This window comes from Vulpes lagopus, chromosome 23, assembly GCF_018345385.1.
Source record: "Vulpes lagopus strain Blue_001 chromosome 23, ASM1834538v1, whole genome shotgun sequence".
In the NCBI taxonomy this organism is placed as follows: domain Eukaryota; kingdom Metazoa; phylum Chordata; class Mammalia; order Carnivora; family Canidae; genus Vulpes; species Vulpes lagopus.
In genome coordinates this window covers 55404291-55423367 of record NC_054846.1, presented here as the reverse complement: position 1 = coordinate 55423367, position 19077 = coordinate 55404291, and the positions used below count along the sequence as shown (strand labels likewise).

The following is a 19077-nucleotide window of genomic DNA, read 5'->3' as shown; positions in this document are numbered from 1 at the left end:
TGCTCAGGTGGAGAAGTGGGGGGCAGTCCCTGGAGCGACAGGGTGGACTCAGGATCCCAGGGGTCCCAAGGACGGTGGCGCCAACTGTTCCCAGGCTCAGGAGCAGGGAACCTGGCTGAGAGCCGCAGGTCTAGGGCCAGCTATCTGCCCTGTGTGGCCATAAGCTGCCAACCCCGGTCCAGTCACGGGGCCGCGTCCCTGGGCCAGGCCAGCAAAGGCCAGAAGTGGGAGGAGACCCTCCCGGGCAGGAGGAGCACAGGTCTCCCCCGTGGGAGTCCCTCAAAATTGAAATTTTGAAACTCAGTCACTTGTCTGAGATTTGAAAAAGAACGAAAGAAAAAGCTCGGACGCAGGCAGGGTGAACGCAGGGTTCTGACATAAATGGCGAAGACACAAGGGCTTAGTGGCTCTCCTGTGGGGGCCCCTGCAGACAGGGGGGCGGGATGCTCAGCCCCAGAGCCAGAGAACCCAGCGCCCCCACCCGCAACCTGCCCATCAGCGCCAAGTCTTCGGGGAGCAGCACAGCGCCACCTGGTGGAGGCCGGAGGCGATGACACCGATCCCGCCTCTGACCCCGCAGGTGCCTCTTTCTGCAAGTTGAGCTCACCCACGGTCCCTCACAGCTCCACACAGCCTGCCAATGGAGTTTCGAAAATCCTCACTAGAGACGTTTGTCAGAAGCTCCTGGGAGGCAAGTGGCAAGCGTGGAAGACATTTTCATAAAAAAAAAAACTCTAAATTTATTTAATCTCACTAGGAAAAATTTCTGAATATAAAACACCATTTTCCTCAATCATAATAGCTAAAATTTATTATATTTATTTATTTTCTTTGCTGGGTTATTAATTCACTTTTATTTTTTATAACTACTATTATTATTATTTTTAACAAATTTATTTTTTATTGGTCTTCAATTTGCCAACGTACAGAATAACACCCAGTGCTCATCCCATCAAGTGCCCCCCTCAGTGCCCGTCACCCATTCACCCCCACTCCCCGCCCTCCTCCCCTTCCAACACCCCTATTCATTTCTCAGAGTTCGGAGTCTTCCATGTTCTGTCTCCTTTTATGATATTTCCCACTTATTTTTCTCCATTCCCCTTTATTCCCTTTCACTATTTTTCATATTCCCCAAAAGAATGAGACCATATAATGTTTGTCTTTCTCCGATTGACTCATTTTACTCAGCATAATACCCTCCAGTTCCATCCACAGCGAAGCAAATGGTGGGTATTTGTCGTTTCTAATGGCTGAGGAATATTCCATTGTATACATAGACCACATCTTCTTTATCCATTCATCTTTCGATGGACACCGAGGCTCCTTCCACAGTTTGGCTATTGTGGACATTGCTGCTATAAACATTGGGGTGCAGGTGTCCCGGCGTTTCATTCCATCTGTATCTATGAGGTAAATCCCCAGCAGTGCAATTGCTGGGTCGTAGGGCAGGTCTATTTTTAACTCTTTGAGGAACCTCCACAGTTTTCCAGAGTGGCTGCACCAGTTCACATTCCCACCAAGAGTGCAAGAGGGTTCCCTTTTCTCCGCATCCTCTCCAACATTGGTTGTTTCCTGCTTTGTTAATTTTCCCCATTCTCACTGGTGTGAGGTGGGATCTCATTGTGGTTTTGATTTGTATTTCCCTGATGGCAACTGATGCGGAGCATTTTCTCCACATCACATGTGCTTCTTGGCCATGTCTATTTCTTCCTCTATGAGACTTCTGTTCATCTCTTTTGTCCATTTCATGATTGGATTGCTTGTTTCTTTGCTGTTAAGTTTAATACGTTCTTTATAGATCTTGGAAACTAGCACTTTATCTGATATGTCGTTTGCAAATATCTTCTCCCATTCTGTAGGTTGTCTTTTAGTTTTGTTGACTGTATCCTTTGCTGTGCAAAAGCTTCTTATCTTGATGAAGTCCCAATAGTTCATTTTTGCTTTTGTTTCTTTTGCCTTTGCGGATGTATCTTGCAAGAAGTTACTGTGGCCGAGTTCAAAAAGGGTATTGCCTGTGTTCTCCTCTAGGATTTTGATGGAATCTTGTCTCACATTTAGATCTTTCATCCATTTTGAGTTTATCTTTGTGTGTGGTGAAAGAGAGTGGTCCAGTTTCATTCTTCTGCATGTGGATGTCCAATTTTCCCAGCACCATTTATTGAAGAGACTTTCTTCCAGGAGATAGTCTTTCCTCCTTTATAGAATATTAGTTGACCATAAAGTTCAGGGTCCACTTCTGGGTTCTCTATTCTGTTCCATTGATCTATGTGTCTGTTTTTGTGCCAGTACCACACTGTCTTGATGACCACAGCTTTGTAGTACAACCTGAAATCTGGCATCGTGATGCCCCCAGATATGGTTTTCGTTTGTAAAATTCCCCTGGCTATTCGGGGTCTTTTCTGATTCCACACAAATCTTAAAATAATTTGTTCTAACTCTCTGAAGAAAGTCCATGGTATTTTGATAGGGATTGCATTAAACGTGTAAATTGCCCTGGGTAACATTGACATTTTCACAACATTAATTCTGCCAATCCATGAGCATGGAATATTTTTCCATCTCTTTGTGTCTTCCTCAATTTCTTTCATAAGTGTTCTATAGTTTTTAGGGTATAGATCCTTTACCTCTTTGGTTAGGTTTATTCCTAGGTATCTTATGCTTTTGGGTGCAATTGTAAATGGGATTGACTCCTTAATTTCTCTTTCTTCAGTCTCATTGTTAGTGTATAGAAATGCCATTGATTTCTGGGCATTGATTTTGTATCCTGCCACGCTACCAAATTGCTGTATAAGTTCTAGCAATCTTGGGGTGGAGGCTTTTGGGTTTTCTATGTAGAGTATTATGTCATAGGCGAAGAGGGAGAGTTTGACTTCTTCTTTGCCAATTTGAATGCCTTTAATGTCTTTTTGTTGTCTGATTGCTGAGGCTAGGACTTCCAGTACTATGTTAAATAGCAGTGGTGAGAGTGAACATCCCTGTCTTGTTCTTGATCTTAGGGGAAAGGCTCCCAGTGCTTCCCCAGGGAGAATGATATTTGCTGTGGGCTTTTCATAGATGGCTTTTAAGATGTCGAGGAAAGTTCCCTCTATCCCTACACTCTGAAGGGTTTTGATCAGGAATGGATGCTGTATTTTGTCAAATGCTTTCTCTGCATCTAATGAGAGGATCATATGGTTCTTGGTTTTTCTCTTTGTGATATGATGAATCACATTGATTGTTTTACGAGTGTTGAACCAGCCTTGTGTCCCAGGGATAAATCCTACTTGGTCATGGTGAATAATCTTCTAAATGTACTACTGGATCCTAATGGCTAGTATCTTGCTGAGATTTTTGCATCCATGTTCATCAGGGATATTGGTCTGTAATTCTCCTTTTGGTGGGGTCTTTGTCTGGTTTTGGAATTAAGGTGATGCTGGCCTAATAGAACGAATCTGGAAGTACTCCATCTCTCTCTATCTTTCCAAACAGCTTTAGTAGAATTGGTATGGTTTCTTCTTTAAACGTTTGATAGAATTCCCCTGGGAAGCCATCAGGCCCTGGACTTTTTGTGTCTTGGGAGGTTTTGGATGACTGCTTTAATTTCCTCCCTGGTTATTGGCCTGTTCAGGTTTTCTATTTCTTCCTGTTCCACTTTTGGTAGTTTGTGGCTTTCCAGGAATGCGTCCATTTCTTCTAGATTGCCTAATTTATTGGCGTATAGCTGTTCATTATACGTTTTTAAAATCGTTTGTATCGATGTTTTTAAAATCGTTGGTAGTGATCTCTCCTCTCTCATTCATGATTTTATTAATTTGAGTCTTCTCTCTCTTCTTTTTAATAAGGCTGGCTAATGGTTTATCTATCTTATTAATTCTTTCAAAGAACCAACTCCTGGTTTTGTTGATCTGTTCCACAGTTCTTCTGGTCTCAACTTCGTTGAGTTCTGCTTGGATCTTTATTAATTCTCTTCTTCCGCTGGGTGTAGGATCTATTTGCTGATTTTTTTCTCTAGCTCCTTTATGTGTAAGGTTAGCTTTTGTATTTGAGTTCTTTCCAGTTTTTGAATGGATGCTTGTATTGCGATGTATTCCCCCCTTAGGACTGCTTTTGCTGCATCCCAAAGATTGAACGGTTGTACCTTCATTCTCATTAGTTTCCATGAATCTTTTTAATTCTTCCTTGATTTCCTGGTTGACCCTTTCATCTTTTAGCAGGATGGTCCTTAACCTCCACGTGTTTGAGGTCCTTCCAAACTTCTTGTTGTGATTTAGTTCTAATTTCAAAACATTATGGTCTGAGAATATGCAGGGGACGATCCCAATCTTTTGGTATCGGTTCAGACCCGATTTGTGACCCAGTATGCGGTCTATTCTGGAGAAAGTTCCATGTGCACTTGAGAAGAATGTGTATTCAGTTGAGTTTGGATGTAAAGTTCCTAGATATCTGTGAAATCCATCTGGTCCAGTGTATCATTTAAAGCTCTCATTTCTTTGGAGATGTTGTGCTTAGAAGACCTATCGAGGGTAGAAAGCGCTAGGTTGAAGTCACCAAGTAAAAGTGTATTATTATCTAAGTATTTCTTCACTTTGGTTATTAACTTATTTAAATATTTGGCAGCTCCCACATTCGGGGCATATTTATTGAGGATTGTTAAGTCCTCTTGTTGGATAGATCCTTTGAGTATGATATAGTGTCCCTCTTCATCTCTCACTACAGTCTTCGGGGTAAATTTTAGTTGATCTGATATGAGGATGGCAACCCCTGCTTTCTTTTGAGGACCATTTGAATGGTAAATGGTTCTCCAACCTTTTATTTTTAGGCTGTAGGTGTCCTTCTGTCTAAAATGAGTCTCTTGTAGACAGCAAATAGATCAGTGTTGCTTTTTTATCCAGTCTGACACCCTGCGCCTTTTGATGGGGTCATTAAGCCCGTTCACGTTCAGAGTTACTATTGACAGGTATGAGTTTAGTGTCATCATGATATCTATTCAGTCCTTGTTTTTGTGGATTGTTACACTGGACTTCTTCTTAAAGGGGAATTTTAAGAGTCCCCCTTAAAATTTCTTGCAGAGCTGGTTTGGAGGTCACATATTCTCTCAGTTCCTGCCTGTCTTGGAAGCTCTTTATCTCTCCTTCCATTCTGAATGAGAGCCTTGCTGGACAAAGTAATCTTGGTTGCATGTTTTTCTCATTTAGGACCCTGAATATATCATGCCAGCCCTATCTGGCCTGCCAGGTCTCTGTGGAGAGGTCTCCTGTTACCCTAATACTCCTCCCCATAAAAGTCAGGGATTTCTTGTCTCTTGCTGCTTTAAGGATCTTCTCTTTATCTTTGGAATTTGCAAGCTTAACTATTAAATGTCGAGGTGTTGAACGGTTTTTATTGATTTTAGGGGGGGATCTATTTCCTGGATCTGAATGCCTGTTTCCCTTCCCAGATTAGGAAAGTTTTCAGCTAGGATTTGTTCAAATACATATTCTGACCCTCTGTCCCTTTGTCGCCCTGGGGAACCCCAATTAAACGTAGGTTTTTCTTCCTCAGGCTGTCGTTTATCTCCCTTAATCTATCTTCATGATCTTTTAATTGTTTGCCTCTTTTTTCCTCAGTTTCCCTCTTTGCCATCAACTTGTCTTCTATGTCACTCACTCCTTCTTCCACCTCGTTAACCCACGTTGTTAGTACTTCTAGTTTGGATTGCATCTCATTCAATTGATTTTTAATTTCTGCCTGATTAGATCTAAATTCTGCAGTCATGAAGTCTCTTGAGTCCTTTATGCTTTTCTCTAGAGCCACCAGTAGCTGTATAATAGTGCTTTTGAATTGGCTTTCTGACATTGAATTGTGATCCAGATTTTGTAGCTCTGTGGGAGAGAGGACTGTTTCTGATTCTTTCTTTTGAGGTAAGGTTTTCCTTCTAGTCATTTTGCTCATTGCAAGTGGCCAAAAACAAGTTGTATTGGGAAAAGGGGAAAAAGAGAGGAGAGAAAGAAGGAAAGAAAAGAGAAAAAGAAAAAAGGAAGAAAAAAGAAAAAAGAGAAGAAAAAGAAAGAAAAAGAAAGGAGAAAAAGGGTGGGGAGCAAACAAATCAAAAAGCAAAACAAAACAAACAAACAAAACAAAAACAAAAAAAATCACGGGGATGTATCTTCTGATCTGTATACTTTAAGTTCCTTGACTTCCCCTGGAACTTGTCCGTCTAGTTGGTCTTCTGGGGGAGGGGCCTGTCGTGCTTATTTTCAGGTGTTAGCACTTGGGGGAGCTGCTCTGCCCCCTGCCTGGTGCAGGGCTCAGTGGGGGTTGTTTACCCTGTGAAGCCCCAGGAGGAACAACTCCAGTGGCGGGGCCAGCTCTGGAGCCCTGGATTCAGCCCCGCAGTAACTCCGGGGCTCTCTGTCTGCAGGACCTGGAGGCTCCGGGGCGGGGCCGCTGATCTGCTCAGCTCGGGGCAGGAGTGTCCTTGCCGTCCTGGGCCCTCCCGGCCTCTGCCTGTCCCGGGAGGAGGCCGGATCCTGGGCTGTGTCCCGGCGCCCTGTGCTCCGGAGCCTGCGCTGTTGGATTCGCGCTCCCGGCCGTGCAGCCTCCTCCGCGGAGCCCCTGCCGGAGCCCCTGCCCGAGCCCCTCCGAACTGCTCCCGGAGCCGCGCAGCCCCCTCCGCGGAGCCGCCGCCCGAGCCCCTCCGAGCTGCTCCGGCCCCGCCGTGCGCGCTGCAGCCCTTAGGGAGCTCGGCGCACTCTCCAGGGGCGCAGGTGCCTGTTAGTGTCCCCGGGAGCCTGAGGCCATCCCCCCCCTCCTGGGTCCTGCTCTAACTCCCTGCGGGCGCCTTTCCGCCCGGGAAGGTCGGTGCAGCTCCTGCTTCTCCGGGACGGGGCTCTCCTGTCCTGGGGACACTCGCCCCGGCCTCAGCCGGGCTCCTCGCGGGGCCCCTCCCCCTTGGAGGCCTTTTGTTTCTTAATTTCTTTTTCCCGGTCTTCCTACCTGATAGAAGCGCGAACTCTTCTCACTGTAGCATCCAGCTGGTCTCTCTTTAAATCTCAGGCCGATCGTAGATTTTCAGGATGATTTGAAGGTTATCTAGGTAATTTGGTGGGGACAGGTGATTTGGGGACCCTACTTTTCTGCCATCTTGCCCCTCCCCTCTTTTTTAAGATTTGTTTATTTATTTATTCAGAGAGAGAGAGATGCAGAGGGAGAAGCAGGCTCCATGCAGGAAGCCTGATGTGGGACTCGATCCCGGGTCTCCAAGATCACACCCCGGGCTGCAGGCGGCGCTAAACCGCTGCGCCACTGGGGCTGCCCCCCGCCCTTTTTTTTTTCTTTTGGTCTTTTTTTTTTTTTTTTTCTTTTTCCATTACAACTCGTTTTTATATCAGACTAAAAAGTTCCAATATTTTTTTTCTTTTACCATCTTAACTACAAGATTTTACCACCTCTTCATTGTCAAGTTTCTTCCTTTTTGAATTTCGTATTTCTACAATTACATGTCTTAGATATAGTTTTCCCTTCTGGATTCATTTTCAAAGTATTCAATTTAATTTTGGGAGATAGTCGAGATAGGGGTTTTTCTTTTTGTTTTGTGTTTTTTTTCTCTACCTCATTTTGTTCTACAATGGTGGAAATTAATGCCTTCTAAAACATGACCATCATGCATCTAGAACCAAGTGGTACACAGTGCTGGTTCATTCTGTGAGATTATATTCTTTCTTCCTTCCCACTCTGCCTCTCTTTTACCTTATGTTTTGGTGGTCAATGGTAGGGCCTTCTACAAGTATTGCTGGTTTATATAAATTTGGTACTGAGCAGCTTCCAACATACAGAACTTAATACAATCAAAACCAAAAAGATCACCCTCTAGGACCCCTCAGGTAGATAATGTTCTCTCCACTACAACTTCTTCACCACCACCTATCCCCCAATTTTTCTCTTTTTCCCCTTTTCTTCACTTTCTTTTTCTTTATTCTTCTTTATTTGTGGTATTTGCCTCTTTATTTTTACTAATTTGTTTTAAAATTTGTTTTCCACTTTAGTGGTCCTTTTGTTTTATTTTGTTCTGTTCTTTTTTTTACTTTTATTTTCTGGTCTCTGATGCAAAAATTCTCAACAAGATGCTAGCCAATAGGATCCAACCTTATGTAAAGAAGATTATTCACCACGACCAAGTGGGATTTATCCCTGGGATGCAAGGCTGGCTCCATACCCATAAAACAATCAAGGTGAAGGATCACATTAACAAGATAGGAAAAAAAAAAAAAAAACATATGATCTTCTCAACAGGTGCAGAGAAAGCATTTGACAAAATACAGCATCCATTCCTTATCAAAACTCTTCAGAGTGCAGGGATAGAGAGAACATTCCTCAGCATCTTAAAAGCCATCTATGAAAAGTCCACAGCAAATATTCTCAATGGGGAAACACTGGGAGCTTTTCCCCTAAGATCAGGAACACCACAGGGATGTCCACTCTCACCACTGCTATTCAACATAGTACTGGAAGTCCTAGCCTCAGCAATCAGGCAACAAAAAGAAAGAAAAGGCATTCAAATGGGTGTAGAAGAAGTTAAAATCTCCCTCTTCGCAGATGACATGATACTGTACGTAGAAAACCCAAAAGACTCCACCCCAAGATTACTAGAACTCATACAGCAATTTGGCAGTGTGACAGGATACAAAATCAATGCACATAAGTCAGTGGCACATCTATACACTAACAATGAGACTGAAGAAAGAAGTTAATTAGGGAGTCAATCCCATTTACAATTGCACCCAAAAGCATAAGATACCTAAGAATAAACCTAACCAAAGAGGTAAAGGATCTATACCCTAAAAACTATAGAACACTTATGAAAGAAACTGAGGAAGAAAAAACAAAACAAAACAAAACAAAACAAAAAACAACAACAACAACAACAAAAAAAGAAACTGAGGAAGACACAGAGATGGAAAAATATTCCATGCTCATGGAATGGAAGAATTAATATTGTGAAAATGTTAATGCTACCCAGGGCAAGTTACACGTTCAATACAATCCCTATCAAAATACCATGGGCTACCTTCAGAGAGTTGGAACAAGTCATCTTAAGATACTGTGGAATCATGGGATCCCTGGGTGGCGCAGCGGTTTGGCGCCTGCCTTTGGCCCAGGGCGCGATCCTGGAGACCCGGGATCGAATCCCACATCGGGCTCCCGGTGCATGGAGCCTGCTTCTCCCTCTGCCTGTTTCTCTGCCTCTCTCTCTCTCTCTCTGTGACTATCATAAATAAATAAAAATTAAAAAAAAAAAAAAAGATACTGTGGAATCAGAAAAGACCCCAAATAGCCAGGGGAATATTGCAAAATAAAACCAGAGCTGGGGGCAACAAAATGCCAGATTTCAGGTTGTACTACAAAGCTGCGGTCATCAAGACAGTGTGGTACTGGCACAAAAACAGTCACATAGATCAAAGGAACAGAACAGAGAACCCAGAAATGGGCATTCAATTCTATGGTCAACTAATATTTAACAAAGCAGGAAAGACTATGCACTGGAAAAAGGACACTCTTCAATAAATGGTGCTGGGAATATTGGACAGCCACGTACAGAAGAATGAAACTGGACCATTCTCTTTTACAAAACAAAAAGATACACTCAAAATGGATGAAAGATCTAAATGTGAGACAAGACTGCATCAAAATCCTAGAGGAGAACACAAGCAACACCCTTTTTGAACTTGGCCACAGTAACTTCTTGCAAGATACATCCACAAAGGCAAAAGAAACAAAAGCAAAAATGAACTATTGGGACTTCATCAAGATAAGAAGCTTTTGCACAGCAAAGGATACAGTCAACAAAACTAAAAGACAACCTACAGAATGGGAGAAGATATTTGCAAATGACGTATCAGATAAAGGGATAGTTTCCAAGATCTATAAAGAACTTACTAAACTCAACACCAAAGAAACAAACAATCCAATCGTGAAATGGGCAAAAGACATCAAGAGAAATCTCACAGAGGAAGACATAGACATGGCCAACAAGCACATGAGAAAATGCTCTGCATCACTGGCCATCAGGGAAATACAAATCAAAACCACAATGAGATACCACCTCACACCAGTGAGAATGGGGAAAATTAACAAAGCAGGAAACCACAAGTGTTGGAGATGATGTGGAGAAAGGGGAACCCTCCTGCACTGTTGGTGGGAATGTGAACTGGTGCAGCCCCTCTGGAAAACTGTGTGGAGGTTCCTCAAAGGGTTAAAAATAGATCTGCCCTATGACCCAGCGATTGGACTGCTGGGGATTTACCCCAAAGATACAGATGCAATGAAACGCCGGGACACCTGCACCCCAATGTTTCTAGCAGCAATGTCCACAATAGCCAAACTGTGGAAGGAGCCTCGGTATCCATCGAAAGATGAATGGATAAAGAAGATGTGGTTTATGTATACAATGAAATATTACTCAGCCGTTAGAAATGACAAATGCAGGGGATCCCTGGATGGCTCAGCGGTTTCGCGCCTCCCTTTGGCCCAGGGCGAGATCCTGGGGTACCGGGATCGAGGCTCGTGTCGGACTCCCAGCATGGAGCCTGCTTCTCCCTCTGCCTGTGTCTCTGCCTCTATCATTAATAAATAAAAATAAATCTTTAAAACAAACAAAAAAGAAACGACAAATGCCCACCATTTGCTTCGATGTGAATGGAACTGGAGTGTATTATGCTGAGTGAAATAAGTCAATCGGAGAAGGACAAACATTATATGGTTTCATTCATATGGAGAATATAAAAAATACTGAAAGGGAATAAGGGGAATGGAGAGAAAATGAGTGGAAAATATGAGAGTGAGACAGAACATGAGAGACTCCTAACTCTGGGAAACAAACAAGGGGTAGTGGAAAGGGAGGTGGGCAGAGGGTTGGGGTGACTGGGTGACGGGCACTGAGGGGGGCACTTGATGGCATGAGCATGGGGTGTTATGCTAAATGATGGTAAATCAAACTCCAATAAAAAAAAATACCAAAAAGAAAACAAATTTCTTTTTGTGTTTGAGTTCTAGTTTCAAAGTGTTTCAAAGTGTTGTGGTCCCCTGAAACTATGCCGAGGACAATCCCAGTCTTTTGGTATCCGTTGAGACCTGGATTTGTGACCCAGTATCACAAGTTCCATGTGAATTTGAGAAGTTGTATATTCAGTTATGTTTGGATGGAAAGTTCTGTGTATATCTGTGAAATCTATTTGGTCCAGTGTATGATTCAAGGCCCTGGTTTCTTTGGTGATATTCTGCTTAGAAGGCCTGTCATTGGCTGAGATTGCCGTGTTGAAGACTCCTACTATTAGTGTATTATTATCTAGGTATCTCTTTACTTTGTTATTAATTGATTGACATACTGGTGGCTCCCACTTTATGGACAATTCGGCAGCGTGGCAGGATACAAAATCAATGCACAGAAATCAATGGCATTTCTATACACTGAGACTGAAGAAAGAGAAATTAAGGAGTCAATCCTTTACAACTGCACCCAAAGCATAAGATACCTAGGAATAAACCTAACCAAAGAGGTAAAGGATCTATACCCTAAAAACTATAGAACACTTATGAAAGAAATTGAGGAAGACACAAAGAGATGGAAAAATACTCCATGCTCATGGAGTGGAAGAATTAATATTGTGAAAATGTCAATGCTACCCCAGGGCAAGTTACCCGTTCAATACAAATCCCTATCAAGATACCATGGACTATCTTCAGAGAGTTGGAACAAATAATCTTAAGATTTGTGTGGAATCAGAAAAGACCCCAAATAGCCAGAGGAATTTTGAAAGATAAAACCCATGCCTGGGGGCATCACAATGCCAGATTTCAAGCTGTATGACAAAGCTGGGATCATGAAGACAGTGTGTACTGGCACAGAAACAGACACACAGATCAATGGAACAGAATATAGAACTCAGAAATTGGTCCTCAAATCTATGGTCAACTAATATGCAACAAAGCAGGAAAGACTATCTACTGGAAAATGGACAGTCTCTTCAATAAATGGTACTGGAAAAATTGGACAGCCACATGCAGAAGAATGGAAGTAGAGCATTCTCTTACACCAGACACAAAGATACACTCAAAATGAATGAAAGATCTAAATGTGAGACAAGAGGGGAGCCCTGCATGGTTTAGGGCCTGCCTTCAGCCCAGGGCCTGATCCTGCAGTCCCGGGATCGAGTCCCACATGAGGCTCCCTACATGGAGCCTGCTTCTCCCTCTGCCTGTGTCTGCCTCTTTCTCTCTGTGCCTCTCACGAATAAATAAATAAAATCTGAAAAAAAAAGAAACATAATGAGATACCACCTCACACCAGTGAGAATGGCGAAAATTAACAAGAAACTAGACGATGTGGAGCAAGGGGAACCCTCTTGCACTGTTGGTGGGAATGTGAACTGGTAAGCCACTCTGGAAAACTGTGTGGAGGTTCCTCAAGACATTAAGGACAGAACTACCGTATGACCCAGCAATTGCACTATTTTACCACAAGGGTATTTACCACAAGGATACAGACGGAGTGAAACGCCTGAACGCCTGCACCCCAATGTTTATAGCAGCAATGTCCACAATAGCCAAACTGTGGAAGGAGCCTCGGTGGCCATCGAAAGATGAATGGATAAAGAAGATGTGGTCTATGTATACAGTGGAATATTACTCAGCCATCAAAATAGACGAAAACCTACCATTTGCTTCAATGTGGCTGGACCTGGAGGGTATTATGCTGAACAAGTCAATCTTAGAAGGACAATCATCATATGGTTTCACTCATATGTGGAATATAACAAATGTGAAAGGGATTATAAGGAAAAGGAGGGTAACTGAGTGGGAAAAATTAGAGAGGGTGACAAAACATGAGACACTCCTAACTTTGGGAAACAAGCAAAGGGTTGTGCAAGTGGTGTTTCGTGGGGGGATGGGGTAACTGGGTGATGGGCAATTAGGAGGGTACTTGATGGTTTGAGCACCTGCTGTTATATACTATGTTGGCAAATTTAATTTAAATTAAAAAGTGTAAAAAGAAAAATAGTTAATAAATAAAAGCTTGTTTCTCACATTTAAGTACAGTGCATTTCCAAAGTCCCTCCATACCTACTTTTGAGAGATATCCTAACTCCCGTATGTGAGAGGCTAGGCTACTTGAAAGCTGCATTCAAGGAAAGCTCAGAGTTAAGTATATCCGATATCCACTGCGCCTCCACATCTACTGTTGAAATAGGTTTTATCTCCTTTAAGTGAGAGGATAATGAAAGCTGCATTCTAGGAATGCTTGTTTCTCAGAGTTAAGTACATTGCATTTCCATTGTGCCTCCGCAGCTACTGTTGAAAACGATCTAACTCCCTTATATGAGAGGCTAGGTGAAAGCTTCACTCAAGAAAAGATTGTTTCACAGAGTTAAGTACAGCTCATTTCCATTGCACCTTCGAGATACTTTATTTTTGCTTTAATTTCAGACCATTCTTGTTTTACTCAATGATACCAACATGCATCATTATACTCTAAAAAAAATGTAATTCCATTTCCTTTGGTAGATCTAAACCTTGCTGCTGCTTGTGGACTGGAGTAACATTTTACCATATCTGAATGTACCAATGATTTGAGCAATGAGTGGTTCAACCCTACTCTTAAATTGTGCTTGAAACAGCACCTCTAAACCACTGAAGAGGTAACCTTGAAGGCACCAAGTACTGTTACATTCCAGTATACACATGTAAAAGGGAGGCCTAATAGATTCTAACTGTGGACACAGGTCAATTATGCCTCATAATTTTAATATACACATCTACTATATTTTAGCCAGATTCAAGACCTTACAGATGATTCTGTGCCTTAAGTTAGATACATAATTTTAAGAACTATCCCAACCACAAAGGCACTACAATTTTTCTATTTGGGATGTGATCAATTATTTTGCTTTTAAGAAATATTCCACCATTACCAATGCTCAAAGTAGTAAATTTAAAATTAATTTTAAGTATTTTTGAGTCTTCATCTATCAAGTTATTCTGAATAATGGAGTTATTATTTTCTGTATCTTTTTAGCTATTTCTGAAAACAATTTGTAAAGATAAAAACCTAAGATTAGCCTATAGGGAACATGCATTTTTGTCTTGAACAGGATATAAGAGAAACTTCAAGCCAAACTTCTCAAACAGGTTTTCCCTTAACTATACAAGCTAAGAGACCTGGAGATAGTTAACATAGCTAGCAATTCCAAGCTAGTGTAGGCCATCCTATTTTCTAAATTTTGCCTTAGACATTAAAATCTGGAAAAAAGGGGGAAAGTTAGAAGAATTTTCCACTTCCTCTGAAATAGACAATCTGTGAAAATTTCTCGTGCCTATAAAAATTCCTTAAACCAATTAAGTCAGAAGTAATCCAGAATATAATATGGTTTTTAATGGTTCTAAATACCTGTTTTCTTTTAGTTTAAGTTTTCATCCCTGTGAAGGAGTATGAAATAATTCAAGTATGATTTCTGTGACAGTGGTTTGAAATACATATATCGAAAATGTTATCAGCGTACTAATAAGCCAGCTCCTCTCTAAATAAAAATGCTTCTGAATAATCACCATAATTTAAACATACCATTTAAATCTCTATTGAAAACATTTTGGCCATCTATGAAGAAAACAGTCATCTGAAATTGTCACTAACCTTATTCACAAACTAAAATTTTAAATGGAAATTAAGTTTCTTGGTGACTTGCTGCCTCCCAGCTGTCATTATTAATATAATGAGAACTGATTCTTTACTATGCCGTAACAAGTATCATAAAGGAAAGGCAACTGTCTAAAAAATAACCCATTAAAAAATATTTCCTCTTATGCACCACTACTAGAATCATTACATTTAACAAAAGCCTAGTGCTTCTCATTCAATTTTGGCAGTGAGATATGGACATCTTTCTCTAACATGAGAACGTTAAGATACATGTATTTTGAAACAAAAGAAAAATTTAACTTCTTGTGACAGAATTTACTGTTGTTAACTGTATTTTAACTGAGCAAGTAATACCATGTGTAATCTCTATTTCACTGAACAAAATGACTTTGAAATAGAGGGAAAAGAAAGGTCAGTTTTAACAAGAGACAATTTTATAAAAATTCACATTTTCACAACAGTATGATGTATAGAGATTCAGACAGTTAATCTTTAACACAGAATGCTGTAATATTTTACACTGTGATGCCTGGGGAAATATTTCTAGAGTAGCCAGCAGTCTGTGTAGGAAGCAGCAGCCCATGCTCCCAGGAGTAGATGTGAAGAACAAGCTACTGCTCACTACCTCAGGAGAGGCAGGCTCTGGAAGGATAGCTTGTCCCAGTTTAAAAACTATACTATAAGAGCAGACCTTTCTCCAGTTCCTAATCTCCCCTTACTAGTTTTCTTTCTAATATATTTTTCCTGCCAGCTACCCAGGCTCCAGTCAGTGAGTAGCTTTCAAAGAGGACTCAGATTTCTGTTCTTTCATACTAAGAAGGACATCTTATAAAAGGTACACAGACACAGAATAAAGGCATTTTATACAGAAGCAGTATAAAACTTACAACTGAAGCAGTGCCAGAAATCAGGTTAACAGCTTATCTGAAGCTGCAAATTGACTGGAAGGGACCTTAAGATCAGAAAAGTCTGGCCTAAGGGTTCATGCAAACTTTATCATAAAACTGAAGAATTCCAAGCACAGGTAAGTTGAAACACAGAGAGATGTGGAAAATTTCCTAAAAGGCAATGATGAAGGAAGAGATCCTTCTTGCCCCAGAAGTTAAAAATCACAAGACAAATTAGAGACTGTTCACATGGGCAGTACTGTACACCATCAATCCCAAAATGATCTTATGACTCTTGTCATAGAAACCCCTAAAACATCACAGAGGATAAGATATTGCAAATGAACCTATCACAAAAAGGATTCCTGTGATTCAATTATCCAATTACCTATGGCTATCAATTTAGTCTAGCCTGGGGCTGCTTTTTACAGGGAGGAGGCCTCCCATGTCGCACAATGTGTTTTTCTAAGCTGTCCAGAATGGCCACAGCAATCTGTTGGACATGGGGATCAGTCTGTTCATGTTCTTTGATGTTGTATAAATGCTGCAATCCTCCTTCCTCAATCAGCATGCTGCAATACCTTGAGGCTGAAAAAGAGGAGAGACACTTAAAAATTATCCCACATGCAAAAAAGTTTTTTTCATTTAAATTTTAGATATTTTGTTATTTACTACTAACATATGCTACAGCTTGATAAATACCTTTGTAATGGTGTTATGTCTATACTGCGAGGCTCCACAAATAATATTTTCTCATTCCTATATATATGTGTGTGTGATTCTCATATTCATATATATATGGTTCTCTTATCAAGGCTACCATAACTGGGGGCAGGGGCAGTTGGTCCCTCACATCCACAAGTCTCTATTTGGTAAGAAAGGAGAGCAGAAAACTGCTTAGAGAGCTGTTTTAACCAAATTTCCTCCTCCGTATCCTGGGATGAGGAATACAACTGGGATGGAGGAAATAATGGAGGTATGTGCAAATTTAAAGCAGTTATATGGAAAAGCATAGGCAATTACTTTAGACATGGTAAAAGAAGTATTTGTAGGTTCTTAAAATCAGTTTGATAAAAGTACCTTTCCATGGGGCAGGTAGCATGTTGATTGGTTAGGTTGGATAGATTTCTACCATGTATTTTACACAAAAATGGAATTGATAAACCATTTTTTATCAAAAAAAAATAAAAATAAAAATCATAACCTTAAAGTGCAGACAATCCGGAAAAGAAGATTTCTTTGATCTCAAATCACAGGTAAGATAGGTACTGTTACACTTTTATGCATTTCCTATATGTTTTTTTTTAATTTAATGGTATTCATATTACACATGCAGTACTCTTTATTTTTAAATATTTTCTTTGCCTTGTTTTCAAGTATTTCTTCTTCTTCCATACATGACTTTTTGAAGTTTTTTAATTTTGGGGTGCCTAGGTGGCTCATCTAGGCAGTGAACCATCCACCTTCAGCTCAGGTCATAATCCTAGGGTCCTGGGATTGAGCTCCTGTCTCTTCTCAGGCTCCCTGCTCAGCAGGGAGGCAGCGTCTGCCTCCCCCCCTGCTCATGATCTCTTTCTCTCAAATAAAATCTTAAAAAAGATTTTTTTTAGATTTAGTCATATTTATTAAAGCATAATTTATACACAATATACCCAATTTAATATATAACTTGATGACTTTTGGCAAATGTATACATTTGTGTAACCACCACCACAATCAGAATATAGGATATTAAAAAAAAAAAAAAAGTTTCCTTGTGTACCTTTGAGGTCAATCTCTTCTGCAGCCTTACCCGGGCAATGACATTTCTAATTTCTATGATATAGACTATTTTTTGCCTGGTAAATAAAATCATACAGTAAACATTCTTTTGAGTCTATTTTGCTCAGCATGATGTTTCTGAGATGCATCCATATTGTTACATATATATGTAATACTTTCAGGGTTTTTTTAAAAAGTATTTTTAAAAATTTAAGTATTAAGTACAAGTATTTTAAGTATTCCAATGCATTAAATATGCTACGTGCTTTTTATGTTATTGTACAAATGAATATTTGTTGCATTCTTATCCCCCAGTGTTTTGTTCCATGAGTGAATATTAATTATAATTATCCTTGCACAAATTTTTTGCAGGCTTTTCAATGATCTTGAGGAAATACTTAGAATGCAGGGCAAATGCTAAACATATGCTTAACTTTATAGGAAATCACCAAACTGTTTTCTAAAATGGCTGTATAAGGGAGGAGGGGCAAGATGGCTGAAGAGTAGGGTCCCCAAATCACCTGTCCCCACCAAATTACCTAGATAACCTTCAAATCATCCTGAAAATCTGAGAATTCGGCCTGAGATTTAAAGACAGAACAGCTGGAATGCTACAGTGAGAAGAGTTCCGGCTTCTATCAAGGTAGGAAGGGAGGGGGATCCCTGGGTGGCGCAGCAGTTTAGTGCCTGCCTTCGGCCCAGGGCGTGATCCTGGAGTCCTGGGATTGAGTCCCACATCGGGCTCCCTACATGGAGTCTGCTTCTCTCTCTGCCTGTGTCTCTGCCTCTCTCTGTGTCTCTCATGAATAAATAAATAAAATCTTTAAAATAAATAAATAATAAACACATACCTTTAAAAAAAAAAAAAAGGGTAGGAAGGGGGGGGGGGATAAAGATACAAAAGGCATCCAGGGGGGAGGGGCCCCCGCAAGGAGCCGGGCTAAGGCCTGAGGAGTGCCCCCCAGGACAGGATAACTCCGTACCAGAGAAGCAGGAGTTTCCCCAATCTTCCCGGGCGAAAAGGCGCTTGCAGGGAGTTAGAGCAGAACCCCAAGAAGGACGGGGATGCCCTCAGGCTCCCTGCGACACTAACAGAGCAACTGCGCACCAGGGAGAGTGCGCCCAGCTCCCTAAAGTGCGGCAGCACTCCACACGCATTGACCTGACCGCATTGACCTGACCGGGGAGCAGCTCTGACCCGGGAGCAGCTCGGAGGGGCTCCGGCAGAGGCGGGCGGAGAGGGGGCGCTGCGTGCCCCGGGCCAAGCTCAGAGGCGGCTCCAGCAGAGGAAGTGGCTCCCTGCGGAGAGAGCTGCAGGGCCAGGAGCGCGAATCCAACAGTACAGGCCCAGGAGCACTGGGCGCCCGGGAAACACCCCATGATCCGGCCTCCCCCGGGACAGGCAGAGGCCGGGAGGGCCCAGGACGGCAAGGACGTTCCTGCCCCCAGCTGAGCAGATCAGCGGCCCCGCCCCGGAGCCTCCAGGCCCCTGCAGAGTGAGAGCTCCATTGTTACTGCAGGAGCTGAAACCAGGGCTCCAAAGATGACCCCTGCCACTGTGATTGTTCCTCCTGGGGCCTCACGGGGTAAACAAACCCCACTGAGCCCTGCACCAGGCAGGGGGCAGAGGAGCTCCCCGAAGTGCTAACATCTGAAAATAAGCACGACAGGCCCCTCCCCCAGAAGACCAACTAGACGGACAAGTTCCAGGGGAAGTCAAGGAACTTAAAGTATACAGAATCAAAAGATACTCCCCCATGGTTTTCTTTGTTTGTTTGT

General features: G+C 41.8%; 1 protein-coding gene across 4 annotated transcripts in view; it reads right to left on the bottom strand.

Moving 5' to 3' along the window:
* Positions 1 to 13395: 13395 nt before the first annotated feature.
* ZYG11B (zyg-11 family member B, cell cycle regulator) overlaps positions 13396 to 19077 on the bottom strand; it is an 83683-nt gene continuing 78001 nt past the window's right edge. For all 4 annotated transcript variants that reach the window (XM_041738442.1, XM_041738444.1, XM_041738443.1 and 1 more), the window contains one exon: positions 13396 to 16125. In XM_041738442.1, the coding sequence (XP_041594376.1) occupies positions 15935 to 16125 (191 nt within the window). In that variant the 3' untranslated portion in view covers positions 13396 to 15934. The remainder of the gene's footprint in view (positions 16126 to 19077) is intronic.